This window comes from Pipistrellus kuhlii, unplaced genomic scaffold (assembly GCF_014108245.1).
Source record: "Pipistrellus kuhlii isolate mPipKuh1 unplaced genomic scaffold, mPipKuh1.p scaffold_m20_p_2, whole genome shotgun sequence".
NCBI lineage: Eukaryota > Metazoa > Chordata > Mammalia > Chiroptera > Vespertilionidae > Pipistrellus > Pipistrellus kuhlii.
Window position 1 is genome coordinate 66,630,805 of NW_023425515.1, and position 23,185 is coordinate 66,653,989.

The 23,185-nt window shown below is 36.1% G+C and overlaps 1 protein-coding gene across 2 annotated transcripts in view; it reads right to left on the reverse strand.

Annotated features, from left to right (window-relative positions):
• The window catches only part of ALCAM (activated leukocyte cell adhesion molecule), a 196,547-nt gene that overhangs the window by 12,310 nt on the left and 161,052 nt on the right, over positions 1–23,185 (reverse strand). The window contains exons 7-14 of one of the 2 annotated variants that reach the window (XM_036447634.2): positions 18,494–18,621; positions 16,898–17,030; positions 13,327–13,439; positions 10,757–10,892; positions 10,515–10,648; positions 7,815–7,947; positions 5,567–5,605; positions 5,165–5,282 (exon numbers count right to left, since the gene is read on the reverse strand). In XM_036447634.2, coding sequence (XP_036303527.1) covers positions 5,165–5,282; positions 5,567–5,605; positions 7,815–7,947; positions 10,515–10,648; positions 10,757–10,892; positions 13,327–13,439; positions 16,898–17,030; positions 18,494–18,621 — 934 coding nt within the window. The remainder of the gene's footprint in view (positions 1–5,164; positions 5,283–5,566; positions 5,606–7,814; positions 7,948–10,514; positions 10,649–10,756; positions 10,893–13,326; positions 13,440–16,897; positions 17,031–18,493; positions 18,622–23,185) is intronic. The other variant, XM_036447638.2, reaches the window with a different exon arrangement.

Genomic DNA, 23,185 nt, shown 5'->3' on the forward strand with positions numbered 1-23,185 from the left:
TGGCAAAAATCAATATAATTTTATGGATGTATCCTTTTGTAAAATTCAGTTTTGAAAGAATTACAGAAGTTAAAAATTCAGCTAGGGCTGGAAGAGGACAAAAAGTTATTTAAACCATTCCCTTTAGCAAAATATTTTCAGTCAATTGATTTGAGGGACAAGGCTAGGCATTTATAAAGAATGAGTGCTTGGGTAAAAAAAATACTAATTATATGGTTATTTGTCTTAAACTTTCTTCACCAGTTGATTTTTGTAACTTAATATGGGATAAATTTTAAATCATAGAATCCCAATAAATTAGCATTAGGAATAGTCCTAGAGGTAACCCTCTAGTCTAGTCTAAGCCATGAGGCAGAGAGAAGAGGCCACTGGGCCTGGGTTCTCATGTGTCAAGTCTGAGCTGAAAGTCCTTGGACCAGTCCCTCCTCTAAAGCATGCTTGCTCATCTATAAAGGGGGAAACAACAGGATCTACACACAGGGCTATTGTGAGGACAGTGTGATATATAAGGGAGACCCCAGCAGGTGACAGGGCCTCATCAAGTTGAAGGTGAGTCATGAAGCTATTCCTAAGGCCATTTGCTATGAAGTAGCAGAAGAGAATTAAACCTGGTCTGGACACTTCACCTGTTTTATTTCCATAACTGAAGTACCGATTAAGGGTTCAAGTTACTTTAAAATAACTTTTTAGAAGATGAGTTAGCTTTTTTTTGAGAGATTTTCCCCAACATTGTTTCCAGATCTCCTTCAAAGAAGGGAACGGACTAATCTGGTGGCATCTCCTAAATTTGCTCCAATGTTGCTAAGAGACTAGATATTAAGTGTTCTCACCACAATATGAAATGACAATTATTTGACCTGATGGAGGTGTTAGCTAATGCTACAGTGGCAATCGTATTTCAATATATAAATGTAACAAAACAATACATTTTGTACACCTTAAACTTACTCAGTGTTACATGTTAATTATAGTCCAATTAAAACATTATTTAGTGGGGGGTGGAGGAAGCAGCAAAAGTGAAGAGCATGGGAGTGGTGTGTATAGCTAATACATCACAATCTTACAATGTGCTATCATTTGAAAGGATACATGAACTATTAAAATAGAATTATATACCTGAAAAACAAAAAACAAAAAATCCCATTTAAAACAATTCATAGATGAAAGAGCTCATAAGATTTTAGCTTTTCCAAATGTAGGCTTGTGTAAAATGAATTTGAAAACTCAGAGGCAGCATGAGAAGTCATTAATGCTTTCTAATTTGAGAAAGATTTTCTATGATTTTTAACTTGTATTCCTGGAACACACCATAGTAGGGCAATGGGACTGAGGGTATTTAAGACTTGGGACCCTGGCCCTGTAGAATTGCCACTTCCAGCAAGCTGGCTATTGACATCTGTAGAAGTAATTAGAATCCCATCCAAGAGAACAGTTCTTTTTTCTCTTCCCTTGTCACAGCTGTTAGCAGGCTGAGTTTCCTGTTTGGCCCAAGATTAATTAGTTGAAGGAGAGGAGGGCTCTAATCCCTGCATCTCAGGAGGATAATTTCTGTCAGCAATTTCTGGATTTAAAGGAAATGAAGAATGAATAGTTGGTCTTATTACAACTTTCAAGTTTATGTCCTTAGACTTTCCAAAAGTCTCCAAGGAAACTCTCCATTTAAATAGGGAATCCTATTGTCCTCAGTAAGAAATAGAAAATGGCTTTTTCATCTTGTAAATATGGGGACCACACATTTAAAAGATGAGGAGGCCAACACAAACATAACTATACTGAATATGCATAAAAACAGGATGCCACCTGCATGCATTCTGCACCAAGGCTTGAAGTGCATTCCTAAGGTGGCTACTTTTGGGTTGGCACATAGCCGTGGCCCATGGGCAGGTGCACAGGGAACAGGACTTCCCTTTACCTTTGAAAAGATAATTGAAACAAACAAACATTTGAACAAAATGCATATATATAGACAGACCAAAGAAATTTAAAAACTTGGAAATGTTCTATTTTGACACGAGCCCTTTCATCTGGAAATATTTCAAGTCACATGTAATAGTGGAGGGGACAGCCATGATTGGTTCTGCCCACCTTGTGACTGATTAGATGGTATTTCCTTGTGATCTTATTTTCCCTCTAGTTCACCCTATTATTTTTGGTTCAATAGAAAAATGAGGAATTTCCTTTCTTTCTTCTGGCTCCTGCCAGACCATGGATAGGAAAGGAGAAAGAAGGCCAAACTTGGATCATCCCTGAACTTCAGAACTCACCCTCCAACCCAAATACTATATTAAATGCCAGCAGGCCATCAAAGTCAGGTATGCAATTTTAATTCCAAAGAAGGCACCAAAATATATTTGAAAATATATGAGATATGGAATACGCTTGGTCAAGTTAATCTCACTGAGCCTTTAATACTATGAAAACAGGAATAGTTGTATTCCCCTCATTAAATTATTGAGGATTTAAGTAAAAGAACAAAAACGAGAAATAATAATAATAAAAAAGAGTAGTTGGTGCTTAGTTAATGACAAATGAGGAAAGATTTAAAATGTGTTATGAATGGTCTCCCAGCCCTGTCTTTTTTATTTATTCAATAGGGAGTCAATCTTCCCTCATCAGAGTGAGTATTAATCGGATTGGAAACAGCATTCAGTTAAAATAAATTCTCCTGTGAGATCCTAATTCCATACATCAAGAAATACCAATTAGAAAGGTTTTAGAAAGGCTTAATATAAGTGTTTCTTAACATTTCAATGTTATAGGAAAGTCCTCTGTAGTCCTTCACCAATTTAGAACTGTCTTTTTCTTTTCCTGATACAGTGGTGGAATAATATAGCATTATGTAAAGACAGAACTGACAAAACATATTTGTAATTTTCAGATTTCCAGATGGCCTATACATTACTCACCAATTTTCATGAAAATGGTCATGAGTTCCAGGGTTGCAAAAGATAAACCTCTCGGTAAGTTCCTAATACTCAGACAATGTATGTTTTGAGATTACAAATCTTTGGTAAATGCTTATGCCCAGTTTAGTGATAAGAATTATGGTGGTCAGGGGTCTCTTAAATGCAATAAACCTGGAAGTTATGGTTTTAATAAACCTCTGAACAAGTTTGTGGCTACATCATGCTGCCTTTCCCCCTTTATCTTTGGCTCTTTTAATTTTTCATTAGTTATTTTACTATAAACCATGTAGGAGAGGATTTGAAACTCAAAAAGTCACATTAAATTCCTGCAGAGCTCAAAACAATGTTTGGAGGACAGGATGAAGAGAAAAGAAGTCAATAATTGAAAAACTATTAAATTATCTCTAGATTTCCTATGTTCTCCAACATGTTAAACAACTATACATGGTGTGGGCTTAGTCAAATAATGCCTTTAGCCTGGAACTGTTAGTTAAAACCTTACATATAAGGGAAATATCCATTCTCATTACTAAAAAAAATCTACAAGTAAAAAAGAAAAAAAACTTCCAGTGAGAAGTTATATGAATAAAATGGCAGAGGAATTAAGAGTTCTTACTCTGCTATGAATATATCATTTCAAAATGCTAAGCACCATGTTAAGCACTTCTTGCTGCAGGTCTCCATATTAAAATTGGATATAAAAATATATAGCTCATAATAATGGAATGGGGGGGTGCATGTTAGAGGGTAGCCACTAGGTATGTTAACAAATTTACTCTTAAATTCTACTTGGGTATAGAAGATTTGTCTTTCTCATCTCTCTAAAATGAGTTTTTAAATTGCCAATACAAAAACTTCCCTAAATATTTCTCAAACTTCACCACTGGGCTACCTATATCATTGAGGCTTTTAAATGAAATATTTGACTCACAATTTAATTGTTGCTCAAAGGTATTTGCAACAATAAGTGACTCTAAGTTTATTGATGATATTATTTTGTAGGATGGTAAACACAAGGCTATATATATTTTTTGGTATCTGAGGGAAAGTCTGGATCGTATCTTTATTAAAAATTTATCACATGTATATAAAATGGTGATGAATTAAGTATAGGTAAAAATGAAACCCTTATAATAATTTGTAAAGTTTAAGAAATTATCTAGAAGAGGAGAAAGAAAGAGAACATAGTAAAGCCTAAAACAGATTTAGCAACTCTGAACTTGAAGGCTTTTATTATAAATATGAACACTAGACAAAAGGATTAATAATAATTCGTATTGCCAAAATGCTGACTTATCTGAGAGGACACCAGCAGAGAATAGCATACTAAAAATAATCAGGAAAGCAAAGCACTTAGCAAACCTGAAGAGAGCCATAAGTTCATAAGGAAAACACTTTGATTCTTGGGATGATAAATGAAATTTATTACCAATAATATATATATATATATAAATAATATATATATAATATATATATATATATTTTTTTTAATATAGTTTATTGATTTTTTTTTTTTTACAGAGAGGAAGAGAGAAGGATAGAGAGTTAGAAATCATCAATCAGCTGCCCGCAACCAAAGTACATGCCCTTGACCGGAATCGAACCTGGGACCTTTCAGTTCTCAAGCCGACGCTCTATCCACTGAGCCAAACTGGTTTTGGCATATTATCAATAATATTAACTCTTGATAAGTTCAAACACTTTTCAATTAAGTAACAAGTATTTGAATGAATGTTCAAGTCTGATGGTAGAAATTGTACTTAATTTAATAAGATACCTTATATTTTATTTATTTTTTATTTTTATTTTATTTTTAAAAATATATTTTATTGATTTTTTACAGAGTGGAGGAGAGAGGGATAGAGAGCTAGAAACGTCGATGAGAGAGAAACATCGACCAGCTGCCTCCTGCACACTCCCTACTGGGGATGTGCCCGCAACCAATGTACATGCCTTTGACCGGAATCGAACCTGGGACCTTTCAGTCCGCAGACCGATGCTCTACCACTGAGCCAAACCGGTTTTGGCTATATTTTATTTTTTTTAATTTAAATTCTTTAATGTTTAAAGGATTACATATGTCTCCTTTTTCCCTCATTGACTTCTCTTTGGCCACTCCCATTCCTCAGCACGTCTTTACCCTCCTACTCTCTTTCCTATCCTAGAAATTACAGCTGGAGGGAGTGTACTAATTAACACACTGCATTTCCTTGCAGTGGATGTCAATGAACAAGGAAGATCTTTCCCACACAACTTACTTTGATTTCTTCATGTACAGCCAGTAGACAACCCCAGCAACGAGGGCAGCAAGGAGGAGACCAACGACGATGCCCACAATGAGCTTTGCCTGATCATTCACCTTTTCTCTGTTTTCATCTATGACAAAGAAGAAAGGCCCATGCGATTACAGACAATGCGAGGATTTCTTTGGAAAGAAATCAATCTGGTTATTATTTCTTATTAAAAATGATTGTGGCTCACTACTATTAGTCACATGCAAACTTCTGAATTGAAAGGATACAATTTTAGCATTCTTACTATCTTGTTTCAGTTTTAATTCAAGTCAAAATTGTGGAGGCTAAGAAAATTACTTAAACATTGACACTTCATAAATCTTGAGCTGATAGTCAGGGAAGAAGAGTCGGCAGCATAGTACCTACCACTTATCTCATCTGCCTCATCGTGTTCTGGAATACTTACTGAAATGAAAAATGTTAATATGAAATTAAAAACAAAATTTGTTGATAAATGAAAGTCACCTTTACTATTATAGTATGATATAATAATACTTAAAGATAAAATATCTATTCTAGAGCTAAAGGTAGACAATTTTTTTTTACATTTAATAGAGCAGGAACTTTCCTACAAGAAAATTAATTTTCTTTTAAGGAAGGAGAGTAGTTAATTTACCATAAAAATTTCACAATGGGTAAGCTATGGTATGAATCTAAAATACATAGAAATTTCTCCACAAGCTACCACCTTTTAATGGAACTTTTTTTTTTTTTTTTTTTTTTTTTTTTTAGGAGAAACAAGTTGCCACATATGAAATCTACAATGCAGTGTTTCTCAAATTTTCTCATTTTTTCCTGCCTCAATAGAGAAGCAATTTTCCTCGTCAGTGTTAGGGACTCACCACTAGGGACCTCCTTAAAGCAGTGGGGCTAGAGGTTAAAACTAGGGATGTCTTGGAGATAAAGAGGCACCATGTGTGATGTTTGTAAAAGCCTTCAAATAACTCTGGTGGTGCCAGGCTCCTGGCTCAGTTTAAAAATCACTGCTGCAGTGGATTACCAGCTAAAGTCAAACTACTGAAATATTCTTCTAGGCATGGGCCTGAACCAGGACTTCCAGGGATGTTTGTTAAACTGCAGATTCCCCAGTCCTTCCTCACAAAAATGGGGATCTCAGGAGGTGCTCACTGAATTGAAAAACAACTGTACTAAATGTTGATCAAGCCACTGCAAAGCCTAGAAGACCATTCTTCAATGGGTTAAAATGAAAAGAGAGACTTGTGTTCAGGGAGAAAGGATAAGTTCTCTTTCTAGGTAGGACAAATCAATACTCGCTGAATTAAATTCTGAGAAGTCAATGCTCCTATTTTCAAGTTAAATTTGTTTGGTTCTTTTCTTGTCAGTTCAGCAGGCTTTTATATTCCAGTCATAATCTGTTAAAAACTATTATCTTTAGACAATTATTTTCTCCTGGCTCCAGCTAATTCCTGGCCAGTGTATTCCTATCCTGCTAATGTCACATACAGATTCCAACTGACTGAAGAATAAGAGTTTGGAAGGTCAGTTAGCCTCCTGCTCAGAGCTAAACCTCATTCTAAGTCTCTCCTGATTTCAGGTTATCATAGTAACAGGAACAACGACAGAACTGAAGATGACCGATAACCCTATCCAATAAGGAGGGAAGATGCTTATTGACTGCCCTGCCCTCAAAGATGGCAGCGCCCACAGCCACAAGATGGCAGCATCCAGTCCCCTCAGCCCTACAGCCGCCCAGGACTGGCCTGAGGCACAGGCAAGCCTTGGATGCTATTGCCCAGCCACCCAGGGCTGACCGAGGCTCAGGTAACCAGGGCCAGCTGAGGCTTGTGCTGTTCCTTCCCCTGTTCACTAGGAGCCTCCCACCTCTGAGGGCTCCTGGACTGTGAGAGGGGACAGGCTGTGTTGAGGGACCTATTCCTCTCCAGTGCTTGAATTTTCATGCACTGGGCCTCTAGATTCAAATAAATGACAAATGTTTTCAGAAGCTGCTTTTGGCGTGTATGTATTATATTACCCTGATTTCATTATTGACAGATATTTTTCACTTTTTCTGAGATAATTTCATGGTTTTTAGCTATGATTCAAATATTGTATTCAAAGCATCAATTTTTAAAACTAGATTTCATTAATTCTGACACAAGTGTGACTAACAATTTGCTAAATGACCTTGAGCATGTGGCATTCTTGTACAAAATAATGGTAGGATAAATATCACAAATAGAATGCAAAATAACAGATTAAAGATAATTAAAATTTTATCAAAATTGAAACTGTTACACAAGTGTTTTAAGAAAAACTTTGAATTATCTGTACTCTGAACACAAAATATAGATTAAATAATAGCAACTCAGTTCATATCATCTCATGTTCTTGGGAAATATTCCCATATAAGTTAAGACTTTGACCCATAAGACATAAAATGATTTCGCTGTCAAGACAAGAATTATACAAGAATGGACACCATAAATAAATAAATAAATAAATAAATAAATAAAACCTATGATGATGATACCCAATGGAAAATAAATAAAACTTACCATAATGCAGTATAGGAAGATGGAATTGAAGATTTTAAACTAATGAAGAATAACTTCAAATTTTCTTACTTTTTAAATGTCAGAAATGAAATACTCACTAGCAGAGACATTCAAGGAGTTTACTGTTCTCTCCAGCTGGTTTTCTGCTGTGCAAGTTAATGTAACATTCTCTTCTGGGGAAATGATAATTTTACTATAATACTTGCCATTGATATAAGGAGATTCCTCTGTCTGGAAAAGAACAAAGAAATATAGATTTAGAAATGGAACTAGGTGAACAACCTGGGGAAGAGAAATGCTGAGTGAAATAGGATAGGTGTGGTGCTCTGTAGTGCTATCAGGTGTTGAAGGGTATATGTAAGGTCATAGACATAGATCGCTTCAGGTTTACATCTACAGCAGTGATGGGAAAAGAATAGTAAATTCATAAATGGATTCCTGTTTATGCTTATATTATAAATCCTAATAATTAAATTCACTAAACTCATCTTTTTCAAAAGATACTCAGATTAATATTTTAGCATGAGAGTGATTATTTTAAAATATTAATCATCAATTTCCCCCTAATAAACTAATGAATTCAGTTCTTGTTTTAAAAAATGTTTTTTTTATTAATTTCAGAGAAAGGAAAAGAGAAAGATGTAGAAATATCACGAAAGAGAAACAATTGGCTGCCTCCTACACATCCATTGCTGTGGACTGAGCCAGCAACCTGGGCATATGCCCTGACTGGAAATCCAATCAGTGACCTCTTGGTACATGGGATGGCCATTATATCTAAGTACATATTTACATAGAATTTTACTTATGGGAAATCTAACTCTTTTTTTTTCTTTCTTATTTGTCCTGAGCTAAACACAGAGGATGAGTTCTTTGGTAAATTGATTCTGTTGTTGTGAAGTGTTGATGAGGACAATCACTGTATTTAATTCATCCCAAAATGAGACAATGCACTTTAATCTCCTCCCTAGGACTAGACTCCTAAGTCTAATACAACAAAAGCAAATATGTACTGGTGCTCTTTTCTCAGTCCCCTTATTTAGACACATTGGTCCTTACTTAGTTTCCCTTAAGCTGCAATGTAAGGACCTTGAGAACAAGAGCTAGTTTTATGCTTAGGGATTTTTTTCTCATCCTAGGGTAGAATGGGCAAGGTTTTCAGGAGTTGTAAAATAATAGATTCACCATGTGTTTTTGGAGGGAACAAATAAAAGATTATGTGTATCAGCACAAACCTAGAACAAGAAAAATAACATATCACCTAGTGGGCCAGAATCAATTCTTCTCCTTGACAATGAAGAATGGCATTATTATTTTTATCCTCATAGTAAGTTCACCTGCTATTGTACCACTTCCCATCAGTATTTTTCATGTGACTTTCTCACTGAGTCTTTCTTCTTGTTATTTTTTATCACAACAAAATATATTTACTCGTTTCTTTTACACCTTTGCATCTTTCATTCATCAAATATTTATTGTGTGCTTATTTTTATATTTTTTATACTTACATTACCAATACCTACAGGTTCTTTTTGGCTTTCATTGAACAAGAGAAGGAGAAAAAGCAAAATAAAAAAAATAGTCATTTTGGATGCTAAAATTTAGCTTGTGTACATTGTATAGGTTGTTCACATCTTCACCTGGGTCAGGACACCTGCATTTCGTGCTAGAGCCTCTTTGTCTTGCTCGTGCATGCTTTCTGTGTGTCCCCATCCCACCTATTCATATCAGTAGTCTTTTGCTTTGGGGACCTTCCATATTTGGAGTTATGCAAATATATATATGCATCAACCATAGGTAAAAGAGCCAAAATTCACCTTGCTCTGCAAAACCACATTGTATAATTTGGACCAGCAGCCCAATATCCCTGAACAGAGAAAGAGTAGAAATTTAAACTTAAAACCCAATTGCAACTTTGCTTTTCATATGCCTTTTCACATTGCAACTGGGCCCAAAGATGAGAAGAAGGCAGCACAGAAGATTGAGAGAATCAAATAGCACCTCTGGGTGTTGCTGAAGAGTCTTTAACTGGCTCTATTGAGAAGAGAAAATAGAATTAAGAAGTATCTCAGTAACCCCAGCAGACTGGCAATTTAATGAGATTCTAGCTTTGAACTCCTAGTGACAGACCAGATTTTCATCTTTTAAATTTTTAAAAAATTTTATCAAAGTAAAAAGAAAATTACTAGTGGTGTTCATAATTTCTTAGCCCTTTACTATGACTAAAATGTCCTGGCAAAGGTACAAATATTAAGTTTTGGTTTGTTTCCTTTGGTTCCAGAAGGACACATCCTAGATACTATGTATTTACCTAGCCTTACTCTGGTCCTGGCACACACAAACCAGACCAGATGCCAGAGAACACTTGAATGTGTTCTCTACCACACTTCAGGGCCCAGTTTCAAGAGGAAATCTCCCTTAATGTGTGTAAGTAAGCAAAGTAATGGAGGCCACTTATATTCAGACATGTAAGTTTATCATGCAGAAAAGTACACACTTTAATGTTTTAATCACTAGGTTTCAGAAGTTAATTACCTTGGAATAACATCCAATTTATGTTCTTTTAAAAACAGATACTGACCACAACTCCATGATTCTTTCATTCTCCACAGCCCTGGTATCTAAAATCGCTCTTTGAGCCATGCTCTACCTTTGGGAAAATTAAGAATTTAGCAAAAGCTTCCTCTGAGGACATTCTGAAAATTTCACCTTGTCAAGCAGCTTCACCCACAGTTTAAGTCCAGATAAAACCCCATATTGGACCACGTGCAGGATATAACAAGAAGATGAATACTTGCTTGGTTTATGACACTCCCACTACCAGTAATTGTCCACTGTATGGCAGGCTTTGGAAACCCTTCCACATGGCAGATGACTGTTTTAGACAGGCCTCTGGGATCAATGATTTTTGTCATTCTGATTTGAGGTTTTCCTGAAATATTATTAAAATTAAAATAAGATGTTGAACCAAGGTCATAAAATTAACCAGAGAGCAAAATCTCAAAGAAAAAATTGAAGGAGTGTTCAAGTATTTTATTACCTTCTACAATGAGAGTCAATGACTCTCTTTTCTTTAGTCCTTCCACCTCCTGCAGAGCAGTTTCACAGACATAGTTTCCCGCATCCTGATATTGGAGACTAGAAAATGATGGGCTAGATTTAAGCCTGGTGTTATCCTGATTAAATAAAAAGTTAATTACTGCACAGGGCACAATAATAACTCTCAATGTGTTTACTATATAAATAATTAGGCCTAAAATGATTCTTCTGGGTCTAATGAAAACTCAAGCTTCTTTTTCTTAACTTCGGGTGACTTCAAAAGTAGATTTCCCTTTTCGTTTGTACTGCTAGAATTGAACATTATTTCAGACTCTTCTGTGTATTGAACTTGCAATTTGGAGCAGTTCTTAAACTTCTGAGACTCAGTTTCATTATTTGTAAGAGAGGATAATAGCCTTCTTGAACTGTTATAAGGCCTATTTTTATAAAAACAATACAATGTGTTTACACCAAGAAAAGTTCTTGATTCATAGTAATTACTCCTTGTAGAAAATGTATAATTAGGAATGACAGACATTGAAGACTTGTGCTATGTAATGGATGATAGATATAGATGTGTGAAAGGATACAGTTATTAACAGTGGATCCATTACAGAGCCATGGCAATTATGACAACATGCCTTATTTATTTATTTATTGCTTAATCCTCAACCAATGGTATTTTTTCAATTGGTTTTTAGAGAGAGTGGAAGGGAAGCAGAGAGACAGAGATAGAAACACATCAGTTGGTTGCTTCCAGTACATGCCCTTGACCAGGGCTAGGGATGGAGCCTGCAACCAAGATATGTGCCCTTGACTGGAACCAAACTTGGGACCCTTCAGTCCATGGGCTGATTCCCTATCTACTGAGCCAAACTGGCTAGGGTGACCACCTGCTTTTTAAAGAAACCCTTAATAACAACTTACTATCCCGATTTCAATGAACAAAGAAAATATAACATTTAATTTTTAAAAAATCACGCAATATATAGAAAATGATGCTATTTTATCAGGAATTGAAATGTTCAGAAGCAGACAACTAAATTAAATCCTAAGATTATGTTATCTTTGTCCACTATGAATTTTTTCCTCTCTCATCAATGAACCAATGGCCAGACAATATTGATCACTGATATTAGGTATTCAATTAACAACAATGACTGCAGTTGATATAGAAACTGGTTTAGTCAAGTAAACTACAGTCTTTAGTCCTGTAGTAAAACACACTATGAATGTTCATAATGTCATTGAGTGGTCTAGTTGCTTAGAACTTGTCTAGCCCTTTGATTATCAATTATTATAAATATATTATGTTAAATATACAGTCTCTTGAGTAACACTTTAATATCTGATTAACACTTGAGTAACACTTTAATATCTGATTAACACTTTAATATCTGGTCCATCTAATTGGTTATGAATTTATTTGAAATTAACATGATTGATGTTTTCACTGCACATATGTATTCCCCAGGGTTCTATCACTTTAAGAAAGTTGTGATAAGGTGGTTAAAACAAAGTGCAATAAGAAAGTACCAGTAAGAGTCAGAAAACAAGTAACAGAATCTGGTATTAAAAGAGATCAAAGAGCAATACAAAATCATTTATATTTTCATCAAGAAGAAGCTCTAGGAATAAATTTCTCCACAATTGTTTATAAAGATAATATTTGCTAACCCTTACTTCAAATCATATGCATGCATTTTGTCAACACATTACTGGTAAAATGTTCCTGTTAAATGCCATGTCATGAGGATTAATGTACTAAGTGTTTAAATTTAGTAGCCAAGGATTTGGGTGGAGGGATCAGTTACAACCATTGACTTTCAGGGAACCCTGTCTCAAATAACAAATTACCAATCCTACTTTCTTACTCTAAAAATATAATAATAATTGGGTCTGTGAAATGCCCTATATTACAGATAATTACAAGAAAATATTAGCACTCACTCAAGAAGTACTGACTGAGATCCTAGCATGATGTACTATGGCTTAAAGATGAAAAGAGATATGGACCTCCAAAGAGCTACTAGTTCAGTAGGACATAAATTCAGACACTTTAGTTTCAGCAGTCTTTATTCTCAGTAAGGCCAGAGTTCAAGTCTCTACTCTGTCACGTATGTGCTTTGTGATTTCCCTCATCTCAACCTCTTCATGATTAAAGAGAGGAAATAATAAATGTCCTGCATATTTCACAGGGTTGTTGTAACTGTCATGTGAGAATAATGTGGGTTACAAAACATCATAAATCGTTCAGCCCTAAAGAATGTAGATGTATATATGTGTGTCTCTGAGCATGTACATATGTATATAATTACTTAGTACATATACATTATTAAATTAATACCCCTAAACTAAGTTTCACAGCACCAATTATAAATGCTGCACTATTGTTTAGTAGCTCTAAAATTGTATTATGACATGACTTTTAATTATTATATATAGAGTATGAGTATGAGTACATAAACACATTACCCATGAATATACATATTGGATATGACATAAAATGCAAAAGAAGCCTGAGGAAGAATAAGTTCAAACAGCATAATATTACCAAGGAATATTACTTACTTTCATCCATACCACAGTTGCATTCCGACTAGCAGATATTGTGCATGATATAGGCAGGGCATCCCCAATCTGCTTGGTCACTTCCCCACTTGGATTTAAGGACAAATCCAAATCTGTGAAGCAGAAAATCTGCTTAAAATTCAAACTCCAGGAAGAAAGATAATGAAAATATTTTGGAGAAAAAATGATGGGAAAAATCCCTCTAACTGCACTTGAAAATTCAGAACTGATTAGTGTGCCTGAAATAACTGAATTGTAACATAATCAGTCATTTTTCAAGTGAGCTTTGAGATCATGTTAGTGAATGGTCCATCTAATTGGTTATGAATTTATTTGAAATTAACATGATTGATGTTTTCACTGCACATATGTATTCCCCAGGGTTCTATCACTTTAAGAAAAAAAAATTCTTAAATCATTTCTGGAAGAACATAAAGAATGATGATGACTAGGTAACTATTATAAAAACAATAGGTAAAGCATAACAGGGAAAAATCAAGTATATGTAGCCAGCAGATGATAAATTAAAAAGTCATGAGGAAGGCGACATAGTTTCTTCAGAGAGAATTAACTATAGTAGGTAAGTATTTTTTTAAAAAAAGAATTAACTTTTTCATGCAGTTGGTATTTTAAACCAGATATATTGTAAGGTACACTATTAGCAGATATCATCTTTTAAAAATAGAATATATTATATATGGAAGTATAATCTTTTAGAGAAGTAATTTCTATAAAAATTTACTGTCATAGTAAAATCTATATAAGGAATATCCAGTTCCATATGGGAAACATTTATTATACAGCTACTATGCTCCAAGCACTGATTGGCGATAGATCACTTGAGCTTGCAATGCACAATTTTTGAGGCAGAGGTAATTGTACTCAACTATGCAACTATAATACCTAGCAGCATGAAATCAGCACCTGGTGGCAAACATACTAGAAATTATGGACTCGATAAATATTTATTGAAAAAATAAAGGAAGGGCTGCAAACAGAGCAAAGGTGAGAGTGTAGAGACAAGAGCCAAACTGGATTTCAAAGCAGTAATAAAGGTTTTGTATAGGAGGCAGTACGTTTGTGGCCCAGTGGTTGAGAAGGACTTTGGTAAGTGGAGATGTAGGAAAAAACTTCTGCCACATAAACAGTCAAAGAGAAGATTTCACAATGGCGAGTAATCTGGTATGAATGGTTATAACACATGGAAGATAAATTGAGGCCAGGATGTAAAGGACTGTGTTTGCCAATCTCAGATTTGTAATTTGACTCTCTATCAGTAGGAATTTGCTATCACACCCTGTGCTGCTCCTCCATTTTACATGTTACCATTGTGATTCGTTGGTTATTTGAACATCAGTTTTAAATTCTCATTTCTCCTGTGAGGCTGTAAGCACCATGAGGGGAGGAGTTGTCACAGTGTTTCCATAGTGTCTGCCATGTGATAGGCTCTCAAAACTATTTGTTGAATGAAAGGAGTGTGCTTTCTCAGTTTCTCATTAATATTACAATATGCATGTCCACATAGAAAAGTGGAGTTTTTTGATAAATTATATTTAAATGAAAATTCTATTTAGGGTGAGTTAGAAGTTTTCCCTTCCTAGATAGTTAACTTGCCAGTGATAAAGGACTTTAAAGAATGATGGCGGGCTTTGGAAGTTCTGCTGAAGAATCTACATGTGCAGGAATTGGCAGAAGAATAGTAGACATTTCATCAACAACTGTGGGTCTGTGGGTGGGAGCCCTGCTGAGGGGTCTGTTTTGCAAACATGTGCAAGTATGGGCTGGAGATCCTCCAGCCACACACACTCCCTTCAGCCACCAATGAAAAGAAAACAACTCTTGTTTTTGGAAAGCAAACAAGCAATCAGGATAAAAAGGCAAAAATAGCGTTTTATCTTTTCATTTCAGGTAACTTACAATAAAATCTTGATTTGCTTGCAATACATTTCCACCCCCCCCCCCAGCTTTTAAAGAGCTATGTAGGACTTAAATCTAATATTAACAGTCTGCCAAAAGTAAAAATCATTTAAATCCAGGAAAATGCACAGAACTCTAATTAAACTATTACATGCTTTGTTTACTTTTTTTTTTCTTCTCATCCCAGTATCCTGGAGGTATTCTGTGGCTATATCCAAGTGTTTTGCTTTATCAGTTTATCTATTTTTTCCTTCTTGATCTACAAGTCATACAAATAAGAGCCCTCTCGTTTTAGGGTCCTGAGTAGCTAACATCTCTTCAACATAAATGTACCACTACTTAGCACTGGATTATTGGTCATTGACCCAGCTATATCAGATAGTTTTCTATAGTCAATTCTATATGTTGGTTATAGTCTCTTAATTCACCCCCTCCCCCCATATAGAACAGGCTGGATAAATGGCCCCATGACTGATTAGTTCTCAGAGAAAAGTAGAGCTGCTGCTATCGTGAGAGGTCACTGCTTTTTGTCTAAACAGTCCCTGATGGCAGACATACTCAGATCTGTACAACATGAATATGAAGCAAAAAACAGAGACATGGACTGGCTGTGAATATTTCATAACAGTGCACAGTTTTTACACACCTCCCAGGATTCCCTTCCAACATCACACACTCCAGAGCAACCATCCTGTTATTCTGTTCCCTAAAGTACCTCCCTGTACCTCCTTCAAAGTTTTAGCTTCTGTCCTACATGTTTCCCAAGCATTGCGGATCGAGTGAAAGATTTAGAATCATTTCCTCAGAGCAATTTCTAATGGGATCGCAGTGGATCATGCCTAGAGGAAACCTATTTATATGATGGTGCTGTTGGGTGCAAAGTATATATTAGGATGTTTGGTCTGTACTTCCAAGCAAGACTAACATTTCCCCAAGGCACTCTGTGAAGTCTAGTGTCACCAGAGAACAGTCCAAATTAATTCCCAATTTCCACACTGATTTCATGCTGCTAGGTAATATAGACTTCCAGGAGTTACAATATAATGAACACAAGTAAAGTATCTGTTTTCTATGTGTACCTTTTGCTATCACACTGGAGTAAATATAATGTTTAAAGCACCTGGAGATCAAAAGTGGGTGAAAAGTTAACAAAAAAAGGTACTTCAGAGTGATTTTGAAGAGGCTCTGTTTATAAAAAGTTCCATCTTTCTCTAAAGAAGCCAATAAATAGCTTTTAGTAGTCTCTGCCTTCTCTCCCAGAGGTTGAGTCTACTTTAACATTTTGTTTTTTTTAACATTAACTTTGTGTTGCTTGGGATTGGGTATTAATATTATTTATGCTATTTTCAAAGTGATACTTAATCTATACTTTTATGTGCCAAATGCAAACCTTGTAAATTTCAAGAATACCCAATATTTTATTTAAAAGATAAAATGAGTTATTTGTTTAATATCCAGGAATGTGTTTTGTTGATACCTCACACTAAAGGCATTTATAAACCAGACGGAGGTTTACCACTGTCAGAAGTTGCAGCTATTCGATCCATGCAAGATTTCAATATTGCAGTGCAAATCTGGAGCATGGTGGAGCTTGTTTCTATGCCCTTCAGTAAGTCACAAGAAACCACACTATATGAAGAATAAGGTGACTTACAGTGCACGGTGATGGATGTTGATGCAATCATGCTCTTTTTGTCTGTCAGGGAGCATCTGTAGTCTCCGCTTGCATTGCGCCTCATATCTGTCAGTGTGTAAGTATTTGAGCTTCTTATTCCTTCGGGCTGACCCTTTTGATTGAAGAAAAATGTCAGGTTATTGCACTTGGTAGCTACAATAAGAACAGTCTTATTTCTTGATGAAAATGACATTTTCTCAAATAAGAGGAAAAAAGGTTATATAGTTCTTTGATTGGACAAATAAGAGTAGTTTGTATTATCTGATACCTGGAAAAATAATTGATATTGAGGAGGTAATTCACATTGTATTGGTGCCATCTATTTTGTATAGCTTGGATTACATTTTATTTTTTTTAATTTCCAATATTTTATTTTTATATTTATACCTTGCCTAATCTGACAGAAAGATTCAAGGCAACTTAAAATAGAATGTGTCATTTATCCAAATTTTAAAAAATAGGAAAAGAATGGTAGGAAATAAGGAAGGAAGGAAGAAATTAAGAAAAGAAAGGAGGCAAGGAAGGAAACAGAAAGTAAAAGAGGAGAAAAAATAAATAAAAAGAAAAAATAACAAAGTAAAATATAAAAATATAGATGAACTGGGAATATACATTTAAAAAGATAAGTATCATATCTTATTGCTAAAACTAAAACAACATTTGGCTCTGTGATTCCCAATAGCCAAGGAAACGTAACTAGTTTCAAAACATCATTTGCATGAGACAAAAACAGTATGTCAACTTATTAGAAGAAACAAAGTTATGTGTCAACATTGAAATCTAAAAGAAATTACTTATACTGGTCTTCTGAGTAATGTTGCTGGGTATTAAGATGACAGTCTTAAGCACTACTGAGTAATGCAGCAGATGGCATTTGTAGTACAATGCAGACATAGTTGTACAAGACTTCTCTCAATGGAAGGTTATGTCAAAGAAAAACTCAGGAAGACCTGTGGGGGAGCAATCAGTTGTCCTCACATGAGCTGTCTGTCCTCTGGTATGATTCTATATCACTATGACATCTAGAACTCATCCTAGAATAATTGTCCAAATGATCCTTTCTACATATCATTTCTTTCATCTATGATACTGATAAAAATCAAGGAACTGGTGCTCCGAGACCATCTACAATTGCAAGCTATAGCCCCAGCTTTAGTCTGACAAGCTAAATATAATCTGCAACAGGACTCTTTCTGCTTCAGAGGTCCACAGGTGTGTTCAGGAAGGTGATATGGGTAGATTTAAAATCTGTATCACAGCATTTGCTGCCATCACTCTTCATATCACAGTTACCTGCATCTAAAGAGCAGATTCTTATAGTTTACGTGGATAATGAACATTGAGGTTTTATAATTATGGTTTTCTGTGAACGGCATTTATCCTAAAAATCACTTGACATTGAAAAAAGGGCAAGATCATTGGAAGATGCTGAAAAATGGTATCCCTTGTCCCCAAGAAAAACAGCCTTTCTCACTTAAGCTGCTCAGGTGCATTCAATCCTTAATGTCAGCCAGCTGCCAAACAACAGGACAAATGATAGAGTTCTAGCTTAAGTAATAATCCTTCAGCACTTACTGGTAAGTAAAAGAAAAACTCTTCAGGAGGAGGGTTGCCATTGCCTAGGCATTTCAGAGTAATGTTGTCCCCTTCTTTGATGGCACTTCTTGGTGGCAGCACTTGGATTGTCACTTGCTCTGTAGGATCTGCAGGAGTCACAGATATGAGTTAACCATTTTTGTCAAGTACCAAATTACTCTATACATACAATATAAATGACTAAATTACACACAATTTTCTCAAGAAGCCAGTAATGGTAATTACTTAAATGTATCTTTTTATAGAAGGATTGGAGTTAATAGCTACTTGCTACACCAAGCACTAATCTTGGTTAGAATAAACTGCAAAGAAACCTTGTTATAAAAAAAAAATCAATTTATTCTTAGCAAAATTTCTTCAACTGAGGTAGGAGTGAACATAATTATTTTATGGGTACCAGACCAGTAGGAACAATTGCACAATATGATTTTATTATAGGGACATTTAACTATATTATATGAATCTTAACAGTTTGGAAAGACTGGATCAGCTAGCAAAGTAGCTAAAGCTATTAGGCACTCCTGGACTCACATTACATAATAATACCTTATATTAAATAAAAAGACACATGAGCTAAATAATGCCAGCAATATTTTGGGGATGCAGGAGAGTAGATCTGCTTTCAAAAAGATGAATGCCATGAACTGAGGATGATGCAAGACCATAATATATTGTAATTCTGTTCTGTTCAGTGGAGCCAAGATGCAACTTTCATTCCCTTTTGATCAATTTTATGTTGAAAATAGGGCCAAAGGGTATTCTTTAGTGAGGCTACTGATCAACAGTAGAATGCTAAAGAAATTAAAGTCTGGAGCCAGTAGTAGACCATATCTAGCAAATCTCTCTACATAAAAACGTAAGCAACTGAACAACCAAAGGACCAAACAACCGGTTGGCCAGTTGCTATGACGTGCACTGACCACCAAGTGAGGAGGCAGACACTCAATGCAGGAGCTGCCCGCCCTGGTGGTCAGTGTGTTCCCACAGCCAACCTCCCCAGGTCAGCCAACCTCCTGTGGTCCCTCCCTCCAGTTGGCTGGTCTGGAAGACCCCGATTGGAGCTGCTGGACAACCTTCTGTGGCCCCTCCCCCTGCTGGCCAACCTCCCTTGGCCCTGATCAGCCCTGATTGCCAGCCAGGCCAAGGGATCCCACCCATACACAAATTCGTGCACTGGGCCTCTAGTATACAATAAAAGGAGGTGGTGCTGGTAGTTATAAATCACCCACTCTCTAACTTAGCCACCTGTTATATAGCTTGATAATATTTTGAACAATGAATTTCAAAACCATTTAATGCAAAAGTTTATTTTACAGAACCTTTTCACAGGCTTAATATCATTGAGGTATGCATCTATATTTCCAAACTGGTAGCACTAAAAATGATCTATGAAGACTTATTTTGCTATTAGCTAAAACAAGTAAATGATAGATTTGGGTGCTTTCTTCTATCTCTTGCAGTCACTTATATTTCTAAGATTAAAGTACAGGAAAAACAGGAAGATTGTTTTAAATTGCTTGTCATTTCTTCATGCTTGGGCATCTCTGAGTATTTGCCCAGAATGTTCTGAGGCTGAACCATGATTGGTTTAATATACTTATTGTTGTTTTTCTCAAATTGTCTGAGATAGAATCCTGACAAGCAGTTCCTGGTAAAGTGGAAAGTAAATTAAGTTTGATTTTGTTCCCATACTGACCTTCCATTCCTAGGCCTTCCTCACTCTTTTAGGTGTCCCTTCTCTGACTAGCTTTGGCCCATTGCTTACCACTGTGGAACATCACCAATCAAGGATGACACAATCTATCTGACTTCCTGCTCCATTTCGAAATTCCCTTTCTCTGTGTCCCCTTTCCAATAAGTTCTGCTCAGTATTAGGGGGCTGAAGGACTAAGCTCAGAAGGTTAATGTAACATTTTACTTTTCACAGTAACTTTCTTGATATCCACTAACATGCTTCAAGCAAAACTAATGATCTCTTGCACTCCCTTCGCCCTGATTTTGAATTTTACTCTGTCATTCTGCCAGTTACTCTGGCTTTCTCTTTTGTCTTCTCTTATCCACTCAATCACCAAGTCTTAATGATTAATACTTAATATATTTGGCACGTGATTCTCTCCTATTCCTAATAACATTTCCCTAGTCTGGGCTCTAATTAACCTACAGAGAAAACATTGCCATCAAACTTCATTCAGTCCCTACTTTGAACCTTTCTCTTTTCTACTACTCATATACAGGGATGGGCAAGAGTAGGTATACAATTTTGAGTGCACCAGAGTTTATTCTTGTATTATTACTTAATTGCTAGAGGCCTGATGCATGAATTTGTGCATGGGTGGGGTCCCTCAGCCTGGCCAGTGATTGGGGCCATTGAGGCCATCTTGCCCAGTCTGGACATCTGCCTCCCGCTGGTCACTTGGTCAACTGGTCATAATGGTTGCTTAGGCTATTATATATGTATGTATGTATGTATGTATATATATATATATATATATATATGTATGTATATATATATATATATATATATATAGAGAGAGAGAGAGAGAGAGAGAGAGAGAGAGAGAAAGAGAGATTGTATTTTTCATATGAACAACTATATACTCAGTTTTTCCCATTCCTGTTTATTTCCTCTAAATCGTTTTTAAGCTGTGCTTTGACTATTACAAGAATATTCAAAACCCCTCATGCATTCTCAATATGTATCTCTGAAATACATAGTTCCTAACCTGGTGTCTATTTTTCATCTCACTACTCTGTACATACCCCCTACATTATAAACAAAAGAGACTACTCAAATTTTCTTTCTCCCATCTCTTCATTTATCCTCTGTCCAGTTATTTATTCATTTGTTAGCTAATAATTATTTTGTGCTACTAAGAACTAGAGTTATAAATGTGAAAGCAGCACAGTCCCCATCTTCAATGAACCTTCAAATTACAATCACACCATACTTAAAACTACAATGTAAAAACTGCATAGATATAAGCAAAGTGACCACTGGAGGCTTATAGATACATGAGCCTAGGAAGCTTATAGTAGAAATTGACTCTGGATCTGGATTTTGAGACTAAGTAGGTGTTTTATAGATAACAATGATGAGGGGTAACAGTATATGGCTAGGCATGTAAGTGGTATTTTATAGGAGGAAGCTGGAAAACAGAACAAACTGTGGTAAGTACAGTGAAGTAATGGAGGTTGAGACGTAAAGCAAGACCATGTCCATCAGAGACTTAAGGAATATTAAAATTGCTCAGGAGCATGAAGATCAGTCTCAGAGATCTAAGGTGTCATTGAAGAATTTTAATTGCAGTAATGACATGGTCACCTTTGTGTTTTAGAAAGATATTAGAGGCCAGGTGCACAGATTCATGCATGGGTGGGGTCCAGTTGGCCTGCCTCAATGGGGGCCCATTGGACTGGGCCAGCAGGGTGGGGGTGCAGGTGGTTGACCACCCCCAATTGAGGTGTTGGGAGCTGATTGGGGGCCAGGCTGGCTGCGGGGGGCAGGGGGCAGGATGGTGATAGGCATACAGATCAGGCTGGTTGGCTGCCATTGTATGTGTCAGCCACCAGTTGTTTGGTCGCTGGGCTTTCATATATATTTGGATTTTTGACAGCAGCTTGGAGGACCGTTTGGAGTGAATAAACAAGAGGAATGCTATTTAAAAAAGTGTCATCAAAATACAGATGATGAAGAATGGTGGCATAATCTTGAGTGTGCAAGAAGGCAGAAATTAGGTAAACACAAAGATTAAGGAACTAGATTCTATAAAGATTCTTAATTGACTGAATAAGAAAAGGAAGGAAGGGACTAGAACAACTTTTTCAAGATGAATTTATCAAATTTCTTTTTCTTGTGTACTGGGTGTCCTTTGGATTCAGCTACCCCTTTCTCTTCTCTGACATCATCCTGGAGCAGGGCTTCTCACAATGTGGTCTCTGATCAGCAGCATTAGCATCACCAGGGCCTTTGTTATAAGTGCACAGTGCTGGACTCCTCCCAGCACCAGTGGATGAGACACTAGAGCAGGGTCCAGCAATCTATGTTCTGACCCGTTTCCTAGGTGATGTTGATGTCCATTCAAATTGGATAATCACTTTCCTTATGCGCCTGAGCTCTTAGGACTGTTCACTAAGTCCCTGTGGTGCTTGGGTCACTTGCAATCTGGCACTGACAATTTCCCTAGTGGAGGAGCAAATGCCTGAAATATCAGGACTACATCATAAACATGCTTGTGTCTTCACCATGAAGCTCAGAACTGCATACATTATGTGTTCTCATGAGACATGCCCAATGCACCCAACACAGCCAGTCACAGTAAAATATTTTCCTTCAATGAAATCAAGAACCTCTCTGCCTACCAAACTCCCCATGCCTCACATGCATGTACACTTCTGTTCTTTCTTAAGCCAATTTCCCATTCTCTACTACTCATTTGATGTTGTTTCCTTTCTTTTATTCTTGCACTTATACCAAGGTAGTTTATTTCCAATTGGGTATTTGAACAGACAGAAATAATAATTTGTTTTAAGATAAGCTATACAGGATGAAATCCTCTCAATCATTGATTTTGAGTCAAACTGAAATGTGCATATTTGCAAAGTGAAAGGCAAAAATGACTCTATTATTAGGACAAGTGGTATTTTAGTTTTGTTCTTAATAAGGTTCCACAC